An 18,544-nucleotide genomic window follows, 5' to 3' on the forward strand; every position below is an offset into this window, starting at 1 on the left:
TGCCCAAAATTTGACTTATGCAGGGGTTGCATTCTCCTCATGAAGTTCAGGGGGTCTACTGTACTGAGGCTGAGATAGGAAATAACTGACGAGAGGCTTTTAAGAAAAAAAACTTTACCAGCAGAATTCTTAAAGGCAGCAGAGTTTCATGAACCACTGTATACCATTTGGGCAATTATAAACTTGGAAGCATGAATATTCATACAAGTAGTGGAAATACCAAGCTAATAAATATCATAATACAGAAGTTCTAAAAATTTTTCTGCACTCTTGAATGTTAAGCAGCTGTATTCGGAAAATATTAAGCTGTGAAGCTTTTCAAAAACAAAATGTTAATCATTGAAAGGGTTGTAAGATTTGACTTTTTTAAAAAAAATCATTTTCATCTACTTCAGACTGGTCTACATGCAAAAATTACACTGATGTAAGAAGTGTGAATTAAAACTAATTTGGTTATTTCTGTGCAAGTGTGTTGACATTATCTTGGAACTGAAGCAGCTGAATCTACTGCAGTCAAAGCTGGACAATTACAAACAAATTAAAAGTCAGCTCAAGCTATTCCAGTTTTGAAGTGTATATAGTAAAACTTCAAGATATGAGCAATTTGATTCAGCATGTCTCTGGTTAACGTGATTGCCGCACCTGACAAGAGTGGGGAAACTGCTCCTGTCAGAAGTGGCAGCCACTCCAGTCAAGAGTGGCTGTGCAAGTCAGGCCTCCCCTCCACTCGCAGAGCTGGGAAACTGAGCAGGGCAGAAGCCTTGGCCACTTTCCTGGCTCCAGGCAATGGAGGAGAGCCAGGAACTAGGGGCAGCCTAGCTCCCAGCTCCCCTCCTCTCCTTGGAACCAGGAAAATTGCTGCCCTGTTCAGTTTTCCCTTCTCTGCAAGCACAGGGGAGCTGGGAGCCAGGTTGCTGCCTGGTCAGTTTCCCAGGTCCCACAAGCAGTGGGGAGATGGGTCCCAGGCTGGCCCCTTGGGCTGGGCTGTTTCCAGGCTCCTGTAAGCCCAGGGGAGCCAGGAAACCAGGCTGCTACCTGTTTCCATCTCCCCTTGACTTGCACAAAAATTAAAATTACATGTGGGATGCAGAAACACAAACTCGTCATAACTCAAGGGTTTACTGTATACACAGATTTGCATAAAAATAACTGAAGATCAGTTTTAATTCATACTTACCTATCATTTGATTATTGTAGTTCCTACCTGGCACCTCCAATCAGATAAGGGTCCCATTGTGCAAAGCACATTACCAACAGGACAAAAAGATGGTCCCTGCCCCAGGAGACTTACAGTTCAATTGTGACAAACAGATACAGCAGGGTGGATATTTTTTTTTTTTAAAAAACACCTGTTCATTTCACTAGTAATGTTTTTAAAAGCTAAAGTCAATTTAAAATTGACAATGTTAAGGTCTAAAGTTATAAAATTAACATCAAAATTCACATTGTACATGCAGTTTCCCCCTTCCTTGAAATGGGCTGTAGCGCAGATGTCCATCATTAGGTCCTGCTCTACCTGGGAGAGCCCAGGTTACAAACAGAGAACACTATGGAGAAGAGTAAGGTGCTGGAGGGTTCCTGGCAGCTGCTCCCAGCATGCCCTGAGGGAGGCAAGAGCGTACAGGAAACTGTCAAAGTCTGGCATCAGTATCAGCCTGCTTCTCTCTGGACCCCTGGGATCTAGGAAGATAATAGTGAGTGTTTGGGCCAAGAGGAGGACTCTGCTTCTGTTGGGGGAGGGGGGGTGCAGAGCAGGGGCTGAGAGCATCTGGATGGGAAGGGGTGGCTGCAGCTGGGCTCAGCAAGGGTGTTCTTCTCCTAGAGAAGTGGTCATCAACCCCTCAAATCCCAATTGACTGGTAGATCCTGGAACCTTTGCCAGTCAATCACAATTTTCAGGTAGACTGCCTCTGCCTGCCTGGCCCCATGCTGCTCTGGGAAGCAGCCTCTGCAGTCCCTGACAGAAGAGGGGACAAGGCAGCTCCATGCTCCCTCCACCCACAGCGCAGTCCAAGCAGCTTTCACTGGCTGGGAGTCTGCCAATGCTGATGGCACTTGCAGGCACTGGGCTCCAGTTCAACACATGGAGAATCCATTTCCCCCCCGCCCCCATCAACACCACCACCTCCTCCTCCTAAGGGCTGCCCCCCACCCTGACACTTCCAGAAGTAGCATGGAGCTGGTTGCGATGTGCACCTCTATCCCCTTTGCAAACCCTGAGCTGGTACCCAAAGTCCCTCCCAGAGCTTACAGTCCCAACTGCCTCCTGTGCCCAACACACTGTCCCAGTGGGGAGCTTCCTCCTGTACCCAGACCACAGGACGAGTTGAGGGCTGTGGAGGAGCAAGTCTGCAGCAGAGGGCTCCAGGCTAGGGCAAACTCCCTCCCAGTGCTTGCTGTTCACTCCTGTAACCCAACATTCTGACCCAGTCCAGAGCCCCCTTCTGTGCCCACACCTCCCAGAGTCCGCACTTCACACCGCCTCCTGTGTCCCAACCTCTTGGGTCAGTCAGATGAAAGCCAGTGAAGGTGGCCAGTGGGTAGAGCATATCCTGGATTTCCCTTAAATTCTAAAAGTGGATCTTGCTGAAAAAGGTTGGCAGTCACTGTCCTAGTGTTTCTCTCTGCTCCTGGGAGGGGAATTTGTGAACATACCTGTTAGACATATTTAACAACAAATAAATGTATAAAAACCCACTAAAATAATTCAAATAGTGTCATTCTATAGCCTTAAAACACACAAAACGCTCTCCTGTCAACTGCCCTTACTTCTTGCAATTAGAAGTACAAAGATTGACTGTTGAGCCCTGGTCGTTTGATTTCACACATCCCCAAAGTACCCATATTTTTAGGCGTACTTAAGGCTGTAAATGTAGGCATGGAGCTAAGAGGGAAAAACATTATCCCACTAAGGTACCTGGGCTAGGTTTACAGTACAGCCATGACCTTAAGCTGAAAAAAGTTCCTCCCTATCTATTGTCCAAGATCGATCAAAAAAGTACAGCTTTCAAAAAAGTTAGAATGAAAAGTAATCTTTTTCAGAACGCTTACATGAAAATAAGCTACCATGTAGCCAAGCAATGAAACTGCTTGCCACAAGATGCAAAAACATAAAGCTTGTAGATGATACTTAATTGGGAATAAAGGAATTGGATCTGTACAATTTAATTACATTTAAAAACCTCATTTCTATTTTACTTAACACCCTATGTACCTAAATTATGCCCATTGAACATACTTTTGCTCCTCCAACACTGATTTAAAATTCTGTTTAGTCTCATAAAAGAGGGCAATGCAACTGTAAATATCTCCAAATAACTGCTTAGACTAGCAGTTCAGCATAATCACAAGTAGATTGGAATACTTTCTCTCTCTGAAAAACCATTACTAATAGCCAAAAAGTAAAAGTAATGGGATTTATGCAATGTCGTGATTTTTCACATCTGGATATTTTCGATTAAATGACAGCCTTCTTATTCACATTATGTAACAGGAACTCTAAGTAGGGAAAAAGCAGCTTCTTTCCAGACGTTTATAAAGCAAGCAAAAAGTTTAGTGAAAGAACGCTGCTGCCACGTATCAGACCCTCCCCCACTCACGTAACCAAGATTTCCTCTCTCCAAACTTCTAGGAGGAATCGAAAAAAGAGCTACAGCTCTTTAAAACTTTGCATCGCATGTAACCCTCACTTGTGCCAAACACCGATTCTCGTATTCCGCCCCCCCGACACCATGTCTCTTCAAGGGGATCCCTACAGCACTCAGCATGAAATCATATTCCACACAGCTGTTGCAGAAATGAGTTAACCCAAAAGCTTAACGCTACAAGTCTAATCAGAAGCCCGCTTTGAACCGCCCCACGCAATTCCGTCTGCTAAAGACTGGGGAACTCAAAGAGTTACAAGGAAAACCTAGTGGTGTAGCCGCAGGTTTCGGTGTTTGCGGTTTCAGTAAGTTTCAATGGGATTTATCATAATAAGTCTCGCAGGCAGCCTGATCCCACGGCAATGGGCACACGCCAAGAGCCCCGACGCAGGAGCCATTCCGTAACTGCACTGCACTGGAGAACGGCTCTGACCCGCTTGCAGAAGCGGCGGGCACGTGTTCGGCCCGGCCAATATGCACGACAGACTCCAGCAAAGACGCTGCCGGGGCGGACAGATTCTGGACGAGCGGGCGGACCGAGCTCCTGACGCGGGCGAGGACCCCAGCTGCCTGGGCACCCGCTGCTCGCGCCCGGCGGCCGAGCCCGGACCGGACCCTCCGGCCAGCCCGAGAGCGCGCAGCTCGCACGAGTACTCCCCGCCGCTAACGCTTGACTCCCATCCGCGCCCCCCAGAGCAGACCCCGCCCCGCAAGAACGGGACCCCCAAAGGCCTCCGGGGGGGGCGGGACCCCCGCGGCTCCCGTCACGGCGAGGGCGGGGCAGCTGCTCGGCGCCTCACCTGAGAGAAGGAAGCCGAGGGCTACCGCTGCTGAGACGCGCCGCGGAGAGACGCGGTTAGACCTGGCGCGTGGGGCCCCTTGGCAGTTTATAACGGCAGGACCGTTTCGCTCCGCCTGCGGCTGCAAAGGGAACAGCCACAGCTGCTGGCCACGCTGCGTCTACGTGAGCTCGAGCACAGCGCCGTCCTGCGCAGGCGCAGCAGCCTGTGGGCCAGTCGGTCTCTGCGAACTATGTGGGCGGGGCTCGGCGCGCACAGAGGGGCGGTGCATCGGCGGGCAGTGTGGCTGTGGGGTAGGCAGCCTGCGCCTGCCGCCTCCTTTTTACACCACGTAGGCCCGACCGCGGCCGGCCTCCCGCCCGCTCTGCCCTGGCGCCCAGTGCCCCTCGGGGAACCCCAGCCGTGTCTGTTGCCCGGGGGCCGAGCTCAGTCCTTTGCCCCGTCTCTGCCGTGCGGAGCGTCGTGTGAGCCCCACCCGGCCCCGGGCAGAGAAAAATGGTGATTTTTCTCTGGGCCCAGGCTCACGAGAAACTGAGGCCGGTTGCTCGCAGCGAGTAGGCAGAAGCCCCCCTACTTGCTGGGGTGACAGGTTTTTTACTTTCGCCGCAAGCCCTCAGGTGCCAGGCACAGCTACTGCATAGGAGAGTACCCTGAAAATAGGGGTGTCACTGGTGCCTGTACATAGACCCCTCCCCCACGTTCCCTTTTCCCCAAAAACTCCCCACATACCCACCTCCAGAAACAACGAGCAAGCGGGGGCAGGGGCAAAGACTAGAGCATAGTAGTAAAGCACAGAGAAGACTAGGCTGTGGGCAATGTTGGACCACTCCACTTCAGGCAGTGATGGCATGTCTCCACCAAGAGGCAAACTAGGTAGCATTTGCTGGCTGTTTTGGGAAGGGCCTGGCCTCCCCTTGCTTCTTATGCATAGGATTCGTAGTGCTAGGGCTATGAACTGCCACAAATTAAGCATGGGGAGACACCTACCTTCAATGGATAAGATCAGCAAAAGGGATTAGTTTAGGAAAGAAGCTGAGCATCTTGAAAACGTGTGTATTCAGGAGCATGTTGTACAGCTGTGAGACATGGGTGATAACGAAAGATTCAAAAAGAAGAATATTGGCATTCGAAAGGAGTTGTTATAGAAAGATTCTGAAAATAGGATGGAAGCAGAAGGTCACCAATGAGGAATTATATAGAAAGATACAGCTGAAAGAGAACCTGCTGCAGAAGGTTATGAAATGGAAGCTACAACTATTTGGGCATATTTGCAGAATGAACGAGGAATGAAAACTCAAGACTCTGGTATTCGGCATCCTGGATGGTTCGAATAGGAGAGGCAGGCCCCACAGAGAATGGATAGCTGATATAGTAGATTGGTGCAGAGCTAGTCTACAGAACCTGAGCCACTCTGCAATGGACAGGGAATGATGGAAAGGAATAGTGAGAGAGGCATCAGACACCAATGGGCGCTCAGCCCATGGTTATTGATGATGATGATGATACCTACCTTCCTGCCATGGAAAGGTGTGCTCTGGCTCATATAGCCAGAAGTTCCTTATATCTAAGGTAATGAGTTTAATGTAACATTAACTATGAGAGAGGACCATGTTGCATGAGTATTCCTACAACCATTGATGAGTTTTCAGAGTCCTGCCCCTGGCTGCATTTCCCAGCAGCCATGAGGTCACTACAAATAGAATGGGATAGAGTTTGTGTGTCAATCAGAAAACCAAAAAATTATTTTGACAAAAGCAGACACTTTAGGTAAAGATAAAAACTTTCATGCAAAACTATAATGCTTCTTAATATTTAAAAAACAATTTCTGAGACACTTTTGGCCACCACTTGTTGGGAAGTATTCACTGGGAATAATTAAATATTTGATACAGGCAGAATTTTGACAAATCCATTGGAGGCGATAGTCCTAGAGCCTTATAAATATACGGGCATGGGAGGCAAGCAAAAGCAAAGAATAATTATAAGTTGCTAATCGTTTACATGCAAGATTGTAAGCCTGAGAAAATAATTGGAGTGCTCATGCTGTATACTAATATGAGCCATTTGTTGCAAATGCTTTCAGATAGCCATATAAGAACAAACTTGGAGACCACAATAGCTTGTCCAGTGTCCAGCACGATGGTGATGCCCTGCAACCACGTGTATACTATTTGCACATTTGTCTTTAGTAAGGGCATAGTGAGAATTCCAATCCTTAGCCTTACTTCTTTAACTAATTTTCTAACATTTCAGACATAAAGAAAAAGGAAACTTGCAAAAATTACTATTGGGCTTTATAATAATCAAAACACAGGACTAGTATTGCTGCTGCAACTTTATTTTGGGGAAATCGAGTGCATTGGCTGTCTGATTTAATGAAATGATAGTAGAAAGTCAAGAATTCATAACAAGAGAGCACCACTGATGCAAAGAGTTAAGGAAAAGAGAGGCAAATGTACAGTGAACTGTCAAACCCAGGCACCGCAGAGAGGATTCTGAAGCTATCTATATAAAACTACACTTCCCAGAAGTCTCTGTGGGGAAAGGCGGGCTGAAAAATGTAGACCAGGTTAATAGACAAGCTGCATTTCCTTTAACATCCTCTGTGTCAGTGAGTGGCTTTTACAAAACACTTCCTGCTGTCAGAGGTAGCAGTCCTTCTGCACTGACTACAGTAAGTACCAGAAATATGGGCACTTTCATTGATTAACATCCACCTTCCCAATGATGGGCATAAAACAGCCAGGATTGCTAATGTGGTAGATCTGAATGAACATGAGCCTTCAGAACTTCTCAATTCCTGAATTCATTATTGACAAATACAAACCACGCTTCTTGTGGCTGCAGGGAATTAAGGACTATGGATGTTGCCAGACAAGGGAATACAGGTTTTTGGAGGCATCATCTGAAATTTACTATTATCCTTAATCACAGAGACATACAAGTAGGACAGCACCATTTAATCTTTTTTTACTATATATATATATGTATGTATGTATGTATACATGTATATATAAAACTAGCAGATTTACCCAGCATGACTTGGGCCCTTAAGGAGAGGGTAGGGACAGGAGTCAGAAGGTTTTGCTGGCGCAGGAGTTAGGCTTGGGGGGTGAGGAGGAACTCAGAATAGGGGGCTGGGAGTGTGTGGGGGTTGCGGGAATCAGGGCTAGGGATATGGAGTGGGGGGTTCCGGGCATTGGGTTGATGTGGAGGAGTGCAGCAACCCATGGGGTCTGTGCTTCTCAGGTGGCAGATTCCGAGGGTGGGGCCCACATTGGTGGGGTGGTGGCTCCCAGGACTGGCTGCAGTAGACACTTCACTGCCTGAGCAGCAGATCCTGGGCACCAGGGGCTGTCCATGGTGAAGACCGCAGTTGTCAGGTGGCAGCTCGCCAGAACTGTCCATGGTGGGGACTACATTAGCCAGGTGGCTGCTTCCTGGGACTGTCTGCTGAGGTGGCTGTGCTAACGGGTGGCAGCTCCCCAGAGCTGGCTGGGGCAGTGGGAACTGCCATCCCACCAGCGTGGCTCCCACTCTGACCACCCTCAGAATCTGCCACCTGAAAAGCACAGACCTCATGGCTCCTGCACATCCCCACACACAGACCAGCCCACGGCTGGTGCTGCCCCACTCCTACTATCTGCTGCTCAAATGGGGTTATAGCTGTCCTTATCGCTGGCCTGTTGCTGCCCCTGTGGTCATTCTACAGTATAACCCTCCCTACTAGCAGCCCCTTCCCTTTCCATCTTATGAAAAACAGTTACATTCCAGGCATATCCCATTGTTCTGGCACAACCAAGCCCCAACCTTGCTTTAAGTTATGACAAATAGAAGCTGCATACCCAGTTTGGTGGTCCTAGCTCTTACCGTTTAGGAGGAGTTTGTGACCAGACAGATGGACAGACAGACAAACTCTCTCAAATGTATAATAGGTCAGCTATCTTGGAACTGTCTCTGAAAAGTGTATCAAACTGAGTTAGAATAATGAGGCTCCCGGGGAGTGGACGAAGCCTAAAGCTCAACTGTACAATATTTTAGTGAGTGTGTCCTCAGCATCCTATGCTCTCTGTAGAAGAGATGTGTATTTCTTTTGTACAGTGGGCTATTGCACCTTTTTAAATACAGCCCATTTGTAGAGATTCATTACATTTCATATTGTGCTTTTGTTTTGGTCAGAGGCAGTTTCTCTCAGGTTCTGGCAATAGCTATGATTTATCATGGTGCATACAGAAGAGCCCTCTCTCTGTGCTGCAGGTTACACTCCACCTATGTTAGAAAAATGCGGTAAGTTCTTAACAGTGTTAGCGTGAGAAGTGATGTTCATGCAGCCAATGTTCCATATGTGTCCTTGCTAAAATGCTGCATCTGGGGCTAATCTTAAAGTCCACTGATAATACAGTGCATTGCACAGCTCTCTTTACACAACAGAGCTACGTCTACACTAGCCCCAAACTTCGAAATGGCCACGCAAATGGCCATTTCGAAGTTTACTAATGAAGCGCTGAAATGCATATTCAGCACTTCATTAGCATGCAGGCGGCCACGGCACATCGAAATTGACACGCCTCGCCACCGCACGTCTCGTCCCGACGGGGCTCCTTTTCGAAAGGACCCCGCCTACTTCAAAGTCCCCTTATTCCTATCAGCTCATGGGAAGAAGGGGACTTTGAAGTAGGCGGGGTCCTTTCGAAAAGGAGCCCCGTCGGGACGAGACGCGAGGCGCATCAATTTCGAAGTGCCGCGGCCGCCCACATGCTAATGAAGAGCTGAATATACATGTCAGCGCTTCATTAGTAAACTTTGAAATGGCCATTTGCGTGGCCATTTCGAAGTTTGGGGCTAGTGTAGACACGGCCCAGGTGTCAAAAGTCCTAAGTCCCTTCCAGTAGTATTGAAAACTGCTGAAGTCAGTTAAGCTAAGTCAATACCTAAAGCATGCTAGTGGTGAAGCTTCTCAAATAGTCTGAAATGGAACACTAAACTTGATCAACAATGTCTCTTCCAGCTCAACAACACTTTTCAGCACCACTTTAAACAGTTTGGCGAGGGGACGGGGAGACACAATTTCTGTTACCCATTATCAACTACAATTCATTTCCCTAGTGTAGTTGCAGTCCAACATAGAGTGTCTATTTTCGAGATTTGAGCTTCATCTTTACCACCTGAATCAGCAGGGCACGGAAAGTTTCATACTGCTCTGTGATCCAGTCATCCAAATTAGAAGCTGTGTTGACTGATTTAAAGAGAATCCAATCTTCTCTGTTTGTAAAAGACAGGCAAACATCACTTAGAGCCATCAAAAGTGGGGAAATACAATACAAGTGAGGAGCAGGATCGAGGTTCTGAGAACCCTTGTGAAGTAGTAAGACATCTATTCTGTTTCTGCACATAAATGATTGTGTATTTAAAAGAGAGACCATAAATTCTGGGAATGGGTTATAGTGTGTTAGTATAATATTCAAGGCTGCTTAGAAGGTGTTGGTGAGTGCACAATTGGTTTGTCTTTGCCTACAGAGTCACCACCCACCAACTAGCACCTTGCTCTGCAAAGCATCAAAAATATTTGTAATATGAAAGCTAACATACCATTTATTCTGTTCCATTTCCCTGTTCAAAATGAGCGTCCCATTCTGTGATCTAGACGGGGTCTTGTAATGATCTTCCCGACTCTTGCCCAACTGCAGATACTTGTTTGAGCTAAAGGAAGATGATGCCATTTGTCGGCAAGCCCAGAACTCAGGAACATTTTACCTGTTTCACAATCTCTCTCCATTCCTTCAGAAAGTTGGGAGCAAGTACTTGGCACCACAGATAGGTGTAGCAGGTAAGTTGATGGTCAACCATAAACATCGTTATAGATTAACCGACCAAAATGATGATATCGAAGTTTTTTCCCACGAGCCAGATTTTCATTAATACTATATCTGTTGTTAAGATCCCAGACCTTTGTATCTTTCTATCAGACTGATCATAATGAAGAATCAGAAATTTATGAAGGCAAATGGGAGTGTGTTCAGCACTTTATGTTCAAGGTATTATTTATTAACACCAAATGACTATGTTTAGGATTACCATCCAAAGCCCTGGCACAAAGACATGAACTAATTCTTTGTAAGTATGTACGGTATGTATGCAGATCTAATCCATTCATTAATAATTATTTAGAGACAAGAGTTTAATTAGTTTTAAATAGGGGTGGACATTTCCTGTTAAGATAATGGATTGTAATAGAGATATACATTTGGGAAGGAAGCTGGAGGGTGTTTGGTATAGTCTGGGAGAGTCTCTTTGATGGAAAGACATTCAGTACTTTCTGAGTCATAAATAATTATAGGGGAGAGACACATGGCAGGTCCTGCAACACTAGACTGTAAGCTTTTCTTGTTCTACTTGGTCATGGTCTCAAAGCTGGTGGATAATTTGATTTTCAATTTCCACGTCTCTCTTCATTGTAGAACCACTGCAAACCTATTTTCTCCCTCACCCACATGTGAGTTTATTTTGGGGTTTTACTCTTTGATGGAAGGAAGAATGAGATACCCCTTTCCCCATTTCAGGGGATTGTTAACAGCACTGTGAATCAGCTGTTTCAAGGTGTTTGCCCAGGCTCATGTCTTTTCCACAGCTCTTAGGAAATCCCTTCTGTGATGTGGCCTAGTTCCACTGGGTTGGAGTGTAGGAGCCTTAAATGTTAATCTGTTGTTATTGTTTTGTTTTAGTGTAAGTTTATCACAGCCTTCCTCTCCCCTTTCCTCTGTTGTTAGAAATGAAACACATGCTGAGGAAGCTCAAACACAGTGAACAGATGATAGAAGATTCGGTGCTGATCGGCTGTTCAGATGATTGCCTGGCATACTTTGCCTTGGATCTAGGTTAGTGTTATGCCTCCATATATCTTACCTGTTGGCTGCTATATTTGTTCACTTAAATCTGCAATCACCTAATTAAATTACAATAAATTAAATCACCTAGGCTATGTCTACACTAGCCAAAAACTTCGAAATGGCCATGCAAATGGCCATTTTGAAGTTTACTAATGAAGCGCTGAAATACGTATTCAGTGCCTCATTAGCATGCGGGCGGCCGCGGCACTTCGAAATTGACACGACTCACCGCCACGCGGCTCGTCCAGAAGGGGCTCCTTTTCGAAAGGACCCCGCCTACTTCGAAGTCCCCTTATTCCCATCTGCTCATAGGAATAAGGGGACTTCGAAGCAGGCGGGGTCCTTTCGAAAAGGAGCCCCGTCTAGACGAGCTGCGTGGCGGCGAGCCGCGTCAATTTCGAAGTGCCGCGGCCACCCGCATGCTAATGAGGCACTGAATAGGTATTTCAGCGCTTCGTTAGTAAACTTCGAAATGGCCATTTGCATGGCCATTTCGAAGTTTTTGGCTAGTGTAGACACGGCCCTAATAAATCATTTTGTTAGTCTTGAAAGTGCTACATGACTGCTGGTTTGTTTGTTAAATCTGCAAGTCAGGGAAGCCCTGCACACTGATGGAGATGCCATCTAGGCAGCACATTTAACCCTTGTTGCACGAGAAGTTGCCTCTGTAGGAAGTCCTGTCTCATCCTTGATGAGAAGTCCAGTGACTTCACTGGAGCCACTCTAGGGAATTCATATATAATGATATTACTTTTTGCTTTTAGTAAGGTTGTTATATTTGTAGGTCACCTCTTTTGAGGACTCTATTATTGCTGATGTAGTGTTATTACCTACTAACCTGACTCCATCACCAGCACCTCTATGGAATGTTCAGAAACTATGCACTTAATGGGCACAAGGAAGGGTGCGGGGGGGAGATAACTGAGTTTTCTGAATCCCACAGATTTATTCAATTCCAGGATCCTTGGAGAAATCTGTCATTGAATCTGAACTGAAGGGGTCATTTACTGAGTTATGGAAGGCTTTCTTTCAACTAGATGGGAAAGATGCATCCTTGTTGTCCTCGGTATGATATGAGATATTTCATGTATAGAAATTGTGATTGCTTGCACCAGCTCTCCCACTTGCAATAATTGTTTTTTGTTTTTTTTTTTATTTTAAATATATTTTGTGGCAGTACCTAAGGACTTCACCACTTTGTAGGACACCGTGCCAGGAACTGTACAAACACATACTAAATAACTGTCTGAAAGATAGGCTGTAACGGGTGGGTGAAACTGAAGTGAGCAGCTGGGGAAAGAGGACAGAATAACAGTAAAATAAGTTGATTTAACATGGACTAGCTCTCTGCCCAGTTTGTAAATGCTACAAACCATTCAGTAGCAATAGGCACAATAATTGCCACTTGCCCCCTGCTTCACTGCTATCAGATGGCAGTTTTCTGTATGTAATTAATGTAAGGAAGGGATTTAAAGAGGATAAAGCAGCATTCCCACTGTGAGAGTCTCCTTTTAAAACTACTCCTCCTTGAGTCTGCAGATATTCTAATTTATTTCTGGAAGCTCTGTCAAAAGGCATGTGTGCTGACATGAGCTCCATCAGCCCATACATAGAAATAGCTCAGCCTTTCTGAAAGCATTCATAGAATCATAGGACACTAGAACTGGAAGGGACCTCAAGAGGTCGTCGAGTCCAGTTCCCTGCCCTCTTGGTAGGAACACCCACCGTCTCGATCATCCCCGATAGGTGTCTATTTAACCTGCTCTTAAATATTTCCAGCAGTGCAGATTTCACAACCTCCCTAGGTAACTTATTCCAGTGTCAGCAGTTAAGAAGTTTTTCCTAATGTCTAATCTAAACCTCCCTTGCTGCAGTTTAAACCCATTGCTCCTTGCCGTATCCTCAGAGGCCAAAGAGAACAATTTTTCTCCCTCCTCCTTGTAGCCCTCTTTGAGGTACTTGAAAACTTCTATCATGTCCCCACTAAATCTTCTTTTTTCTAAACTAAACAAACCCAGTTCTTTCAGTCTTTCCTCATAGCTCATGTTCTTTAGGACTTTAATCATTGTTGTTGCTCTTCTCTGGACCTTTTCCAATTTCTCCACATCTTTCTTGAAATGTGGTACCCAGAACTGGGCACAATACTCCTACTGAGACCCAATGAGCGCCAAGTAGAGCTGAAGAATGACTTCTCATGTCTTGCTCACAACGCTTCTTTTAAAACATCCCAGCATCATGTTAACTTTTCTGGCCACAGCATTACAGTGTTGACTCATATTTAGCTTGTTGTCCATTATGATCCCTAAGTCCCTTTCTGCAGCACTCCTTCATTGTGGTGCATCTACTGTATGGCAGGAAAAGGATCTGTTCTAGGGTTTTAGGCACAGTTCAGTTCCAGTTAGTGCTCCTATTCAATCTCACACACAGCAACCTCTTCTTCTAGACATGCTGTAAAGGACTGTAGTTTAGACTCAAAATGAGTAGCTTGAAATATGGTGTAGTTACAGCCACTTGTCAAGGCAGCTCCTTAATTTCATGCGCTCTTGCAGGGCTACCTGACCTGATGAAGTGTGATTTAATCCACAAGGATCATGCATGATAGGAAAGGGATGGCAAAGTATCGCTGAGGGAGGCATCCTATGTTCTGATGTTAACTGACTGTGTTGTTGTTTTGATGTTTATAGGCTCAGGCCCTTCTTCGCTGGCATGACACTCATCAGTACTGTAGCAAAACTGGACAGCCTACCCAGAAGAACCTAGCAGGGAGCAAGCGTGTTGGCTGTGCCAGTGGAATAATTTATTACCCACAGGTCAGCATCTGAATGGTGGGACAACTGACACATGATCACAGTGGTGACTAGCCAAAACTGTTGGACTTAATAGGAGGGAATTTTGTGAAACTGAAGAGCAAGAGCTTCTTATTTAGTTGTGAACTTTTTCTTTATTTTTTTGTCCAACGTTCCCTGAAATCATCTACATGGAGCAATAGTTTGTATTCTCATGTTACCCTTGGTTTCATGTACCAGTCAGTTTGTCTGAACTCTGGTTGTTGCTTTGCTGTCTAGATGTCCCCAGTGGTTATCACTTTGGTCTCTGATGGGAGCCGGTGCCTTCTTGCCCGTCAGGCAGCATTCCCAAAGGGGTTGTACAGTGCTCTGGCGGGCTTCTGTGATGTGGGTAAGGAAATGTCTGACTTGGTGGTTTGCACTCATATGCACAGCACTGTATTTGATAACAAGATTGTGCACTGCATGGTGGGAAACTTGAGTCTTGGAACCAGCCAGAGACCTGCAGCTCCCATATCAGTGGAGCTTATATCCAGAATTCTTGTTCTAGGAAAAGGGATGGATATTACCATGGATGGATATTGCTCATCCTGCTGCTGTGAAATTGCTGTTTATCTGAAGTGGGAAATGTAAGCCGATGCCCAGGTGCCAGCTAAAGGTCTGGTGGGGCAAAGGGGGGTGATGCCACACCAGCAGCTACGCTAAGCAGCCAGGGCAGGCTGGGTTCTTTGGTTTGTGTTTAGTTCGGGTACAGCAGCAAGAGGAAAATTACACTTAGAGAGGCTTTAACAGTTACTTTTTATTTATACAAAGATAGAAACAATTTAACTAAGACAAATGATTAAAGTACAAGTTAGTACTCGCAGTTTCTTAAAGGGGAAAACAACACAATTTAACTTTAGAAAAGTTTTAGACAAACTAGCTAGCTTAAACTAATACAATTAATGTGTACACAAGAAAGGCAAGTTGCAGGTGTGATTTTCACCCCTGCCTCTTAGACCTGGTGGAACCAGAGTCTTTCCCTCAATTCCTATAGGAAAGAAGTGTAACACAGGTGTAATTCTTACCCCTGCCTCCTAGATCCAGTGTGACCCAGAATCTTTCTCTCAATCGCTTGGGAAGAAGTAGATACGAACCAGGCGTCCCCAGTCTCGGGAGTTAATTCCAGACCTGACCAGCAGGTGTAGGTGATTGAAACTCAAAGCGGGGGTGGTCTGCCAAGCCCCTTTATACAGCTTTTCTCATGTATGCTTCTTCCTGGTCTCAAGTGGCCAATTGGGAGGAATGTTTTGAACCCCATGTTTCCAAGGGAAGGTGTAAGGCTTAATTCGCACCTGTGAACTGTGGACAATTGGGCACCTTTGGAGGTGATGGGCGGGGTTCCCCGTTCTTCCTGGGGAAGTGATCAAGGCGTGTCAATTACTGAGATCAGCCAGAAGGGCGGCCATTAGCTAGCCCATTCACTGTCTGGTTTTTGTGTATAGTAGAGAGGCTGGGCGAGACAGCACACCTGCGTTCCCAGGACATCAAAGGCTGCCTGTCTCCCCTGCTTATTTCTCTCTCTGTCTCTCCCAGTGCGGGGGGAGAAGAAGAAAAGGCCAAATGGGGGGTTCATGTCTGGCTGCTGGAAAGGAGCTCTAAAAGGGGTAATCTCGTGAGATTCACAGCAGAAACTAAAGGAATTATAGTAGCATTTCTTTGTACAGAATAACTTACACTTACATATGGAAAACAAGTTATCTTCGGGGAGCACAAGCAACAGTTAGAATTACACAAAGGTAAAACTGCTATTTAAAAGGTGGCTAAAGATTTAGATGGCCTTTATAGGCTACGTCTACACTAGCCCCAAACTTCGAAATGGCCACGCAAATGGCCATTTCGAAGTTTACTAATGAAGCGCTGAAATGCATATTCAGCGCTTCATTAGCATGCGGGTGGCCGCGGCGCTTCGAAATTGATGCCATGAACAGATGGGAATAAGGGGACTTTGAAGTAGGCGGGGTCCTTTCGAAAAGGAGCCCTGTCGGGATGAGCCGCGTGGTGGCAAGCTGCATCAATTTCGAAGCGCCGTGGCCACCCGCATGCTAATGAAGCGCTGAATATGCATTTCAGCGCTACATTAGTAAACTTCGAAATGGCCATTTGCGTGGCCATTTCGAAGTTTGGGGCTAGTGTAGACACGGCCAGAGTGTAGTGCTTCTGGTGATTGAGAAAGTGGCTTCAAAAATGGAAGGTCAGAGTAGCTTATTCTTTCTGTCTATGGTACATGCTAAAATGGCCCTCACCACCTTATTACTTGAGTGTCTTCAGTGTCTGGGAAAGGTACCAAAAAGCAAATTTGAAGGGGACTAAAGATAGTTGATGGATTTGGAAGTGTGACCTGATGCCCAAGCGCTCTCAGAATGACTCATCTTATAGATGCTGATACTACTTGGAAAGTTAAATCTAAAATTTCCCCCATTTTCCTGCAGTACTTACACTTCTCTATCCTTGGAAAACTCTGCTAGTGTTACCTTACCTGATGGGCGGGGGGGCCTGCCATGACTAACTTGAGTGTCTCCAGGTGAAACTCTGGAGGATACAGTTCGACGGGAGGTGGCAGAAGAGGTAGGATTGGAGGTGGAGTCTCTGTGGTATTCTGCTTCTCAGCACTGGCCCTTTCCCAGAAGCTCCCTAATGATAGCGTGTCATGCCCTGGTGCAGCCACAACAGACAAAGGTGAGCAGTTGCTATGATGTTATTACTTTATTTGCATGTTGAATTCTCATTTCAAACCATATTTGGGACTGGGAGATATGGTTGCCCTTTCTATGAGCACCAGTAATGCAAGCATGGAAATGGAATCGTGTGTACTGGCTAACTGGGACACCAGATGAAACCAAACAGCCACAAAATATTAGCTAGCAATTGATTCTACTGATGGCAGTTTTTTAATTTGGTGGCAACATGTGGCCAATGCATTGTCTCATAACAGATATTTAAAGTAAGAAGGCTGTCACTGTTTTGGAAGTAAGTTTTTTAAAAAATCTTAAAGCAAATTCCATTTTACTGCAAGGTGTTAGACTCCTGGGATGTGAAGTTCATCCACTAACCAGGCAATGTATGGGCAATACATTGCTAGTTTCCCTCACCCGCCTTCTCAAGTCTGCTTCATAGCTGTGTAGTTCAGTCTCCTTTTCCATTGAAGCTTTAGCCTCTTTGCGGAGATTGCCTCCCTGGAAACAATTATGATGTGACCACCTGGTGTTAGCCAGATACTACTGATTCATTTCACATAAGCCACTGAACATCTTCACTTGCAGGATAAACTGGACTGTGCTTGTTTTTTAATTCCTGGTAACTGGGGCTTGCTTTAACTCCACTCTAGCCTTCCTTCCCCGTCACTTCCTAGTCTTGGCAAGGTGAGGAGAAGTCTATCTCACAGATACTCAGAGAACACACTGAAGCCCAGAATTAATTAGCCTTTCATAATATAAAGTTCTGTAGGTACAGGAATAATGAAGTCCTAGATAGCTAGTTTTATAGCCATTTACAGTCCTTTGTATATATTGAATTTTTTTTCCCAGATCAGCATGAACAAACTGGAATTGGAAGCAGCCGGGTGGTTCAGCCTAGAGGAGATAGTGGAAGCACTCAAACGGGGGCCTAAGCCTTTGAAACAAGAGGATGGGAGTTTCCTACTTTGCCTGCCACCCAAGTGGGCTATAGCCCACCAACTGATTCAAGAGTGGATTAAGCAGCAAGCTTCCACAGCTGCTTAGGCACACTCTAGCAAACCCTTATTTTAACAGGTGAAACAAATGAGGATGGGTTTTCACTTACAGTGAGGATCCAGCCAGAATATCTCATAAAACATCATATGTTCAGGCAGGCCAACAAGCACACACCCAATTTGCTGCCAACTCATCATCTACGCAAAGAACAATCAGTGGGTACATCTACACTAGCCAAAAACTTCAAAATTGCCATGCAAATGGCCATTTTGAAGTTTACTAATGAAGCACTGAAATACATATTCAGCGCCTCATTAGCATGCGGGCGGCCACGGCACTTCGAAATTGACGCGGCTCGCTGCTGCGCAGCTCTTCCAGATGGGGCTCCTTTTCGAAAGGACCCCGCCTACTTCGAAGTCCCCTTATTCCCATCTGCTCATAGGAATAAATGGACTTCGAAGTAGGCAGGGTCCTTTTGAAAAGGAGCCCTGTCTGGATGAGCTGCGTCGGTGAGCCGCATCAATTTCGAAGTGCTGCGGTCGCCCGCATGCTAATGAGGCACTGAATATGTATTTCAGCACTTCATTAGTAAACTCCAAAATGGCCATTTGCATGGCCATTTTGAAGTTTTTGGCTCGTGTAGACATGGCCAGTTAGATGTAATACCACAAGTTCCAATAAATCTAAATAACTAATCCCCAAAAGCCCAGCCCA

At 45.8% G+C, this 18,544-nt stretch overlaps 2 protein-coding genes across 6 annotated transcripts in view; one reads left to right on the plus strand and one right to left on the minus strand.

Moving 5' to 3' along the window:
* P4HA1 (prolyl 4-hydroxylase subunit alpha 1) overlaps window positions 1-4,623 on the minus strand; it is a 61,245-nt gene extending 56,622 nt beyond the window's left edge. For all 4 annotated transcript variants that reach the window (XM_075000298.1, XM_075000297.1, XM_075000300.1 and 1 more), the window contains exon 1: window positions 4,445-4,623. The gene's annotated coding sequence lies outside the window, so the exon portion shown is untranslated. The remainder of the gene's footprint in view (window positions 1-4,444) is intronic.
* Window positions 4,624-7,070: 2,447 nt separating this feature from the next.
* On the plus strand, window positions 7,071-18,073 carry NUDT13 (nudix hydrolase 13). Of its 2 annotated transcripts, XM_074999508.1 has the most exons (9): window positions 7,071-7,118; window positions 8,624-8,731; window positions 10,132-10,271; window positions 11,212-11,319; window positions 12,291-12,397; window positions 14,016-14,141; window positions 14,397-14,508; window positions 16,681-16,835; window positions 17,684-18,073. In XM_074999508.1, the coding sequence occupies exons 2-9, from the start codon at window positions 8,655-8,657 to the stop codon at window positions 17,876-17,878; spliced, it is 1,020 nt and encodes a 339-aa protein (XP_074855609.1). In that variant the 5' UTR covers window positions 7,071-7,118; window positions 8,624-8,654; the 3' UTR covers window positions 17,879-18,073. The 2 variants fall into 2 exon arrangements, with proteins under 2 accessions (XP_074855609.1, XP_074855610.1); XM_074999509.1 differs by lacking the exon at window positions 17,684-18,073 and having other exon boundaries at window positions 16,589-16,805.
* The last annotated feature ends 471 nt before the right edge of the window (window positions 18,074-18,544 follow it).

The sequence above is a fragment of the Carettochelys insculpta genome, chromosome 7, assembly GCF_033958435.1.
Source record: "Carettochelys insculpta isolate YL-2023 chromosome 7, ASM3395843v1, whole genome shotgun sequence".
Taxonomy (NCBI): domain Eukaryota; kingdom Metazoa; phylum Chordata; order Testudines; family Carettochelyidae; genus Carettochelys; species Carettochelys insculpta.

Coding starts and splice junctions, on each gene's coding strand:
- NUDT13 (XM_074999508.1), top strand. CDS start 8,655: ATGATTTATCATGGTGCATACAGAAGAGCCCTCTCTCTGTGCTGCAGG. Junction 12,398..14,015: donor ATGCATCCTTGTTGTCCTCG/GTATGATATGAG, acceptor TGATGTTTATAG/GCTCAGGCCCTTCTTCGCTG. Junction 14,509..16,680: donor GGCGGGCTTCTGTGATGTGG/GTAAGGAAATGT, acceptor GAGTGTCTCCAG/GTGAAACTCTGGAGGATACA.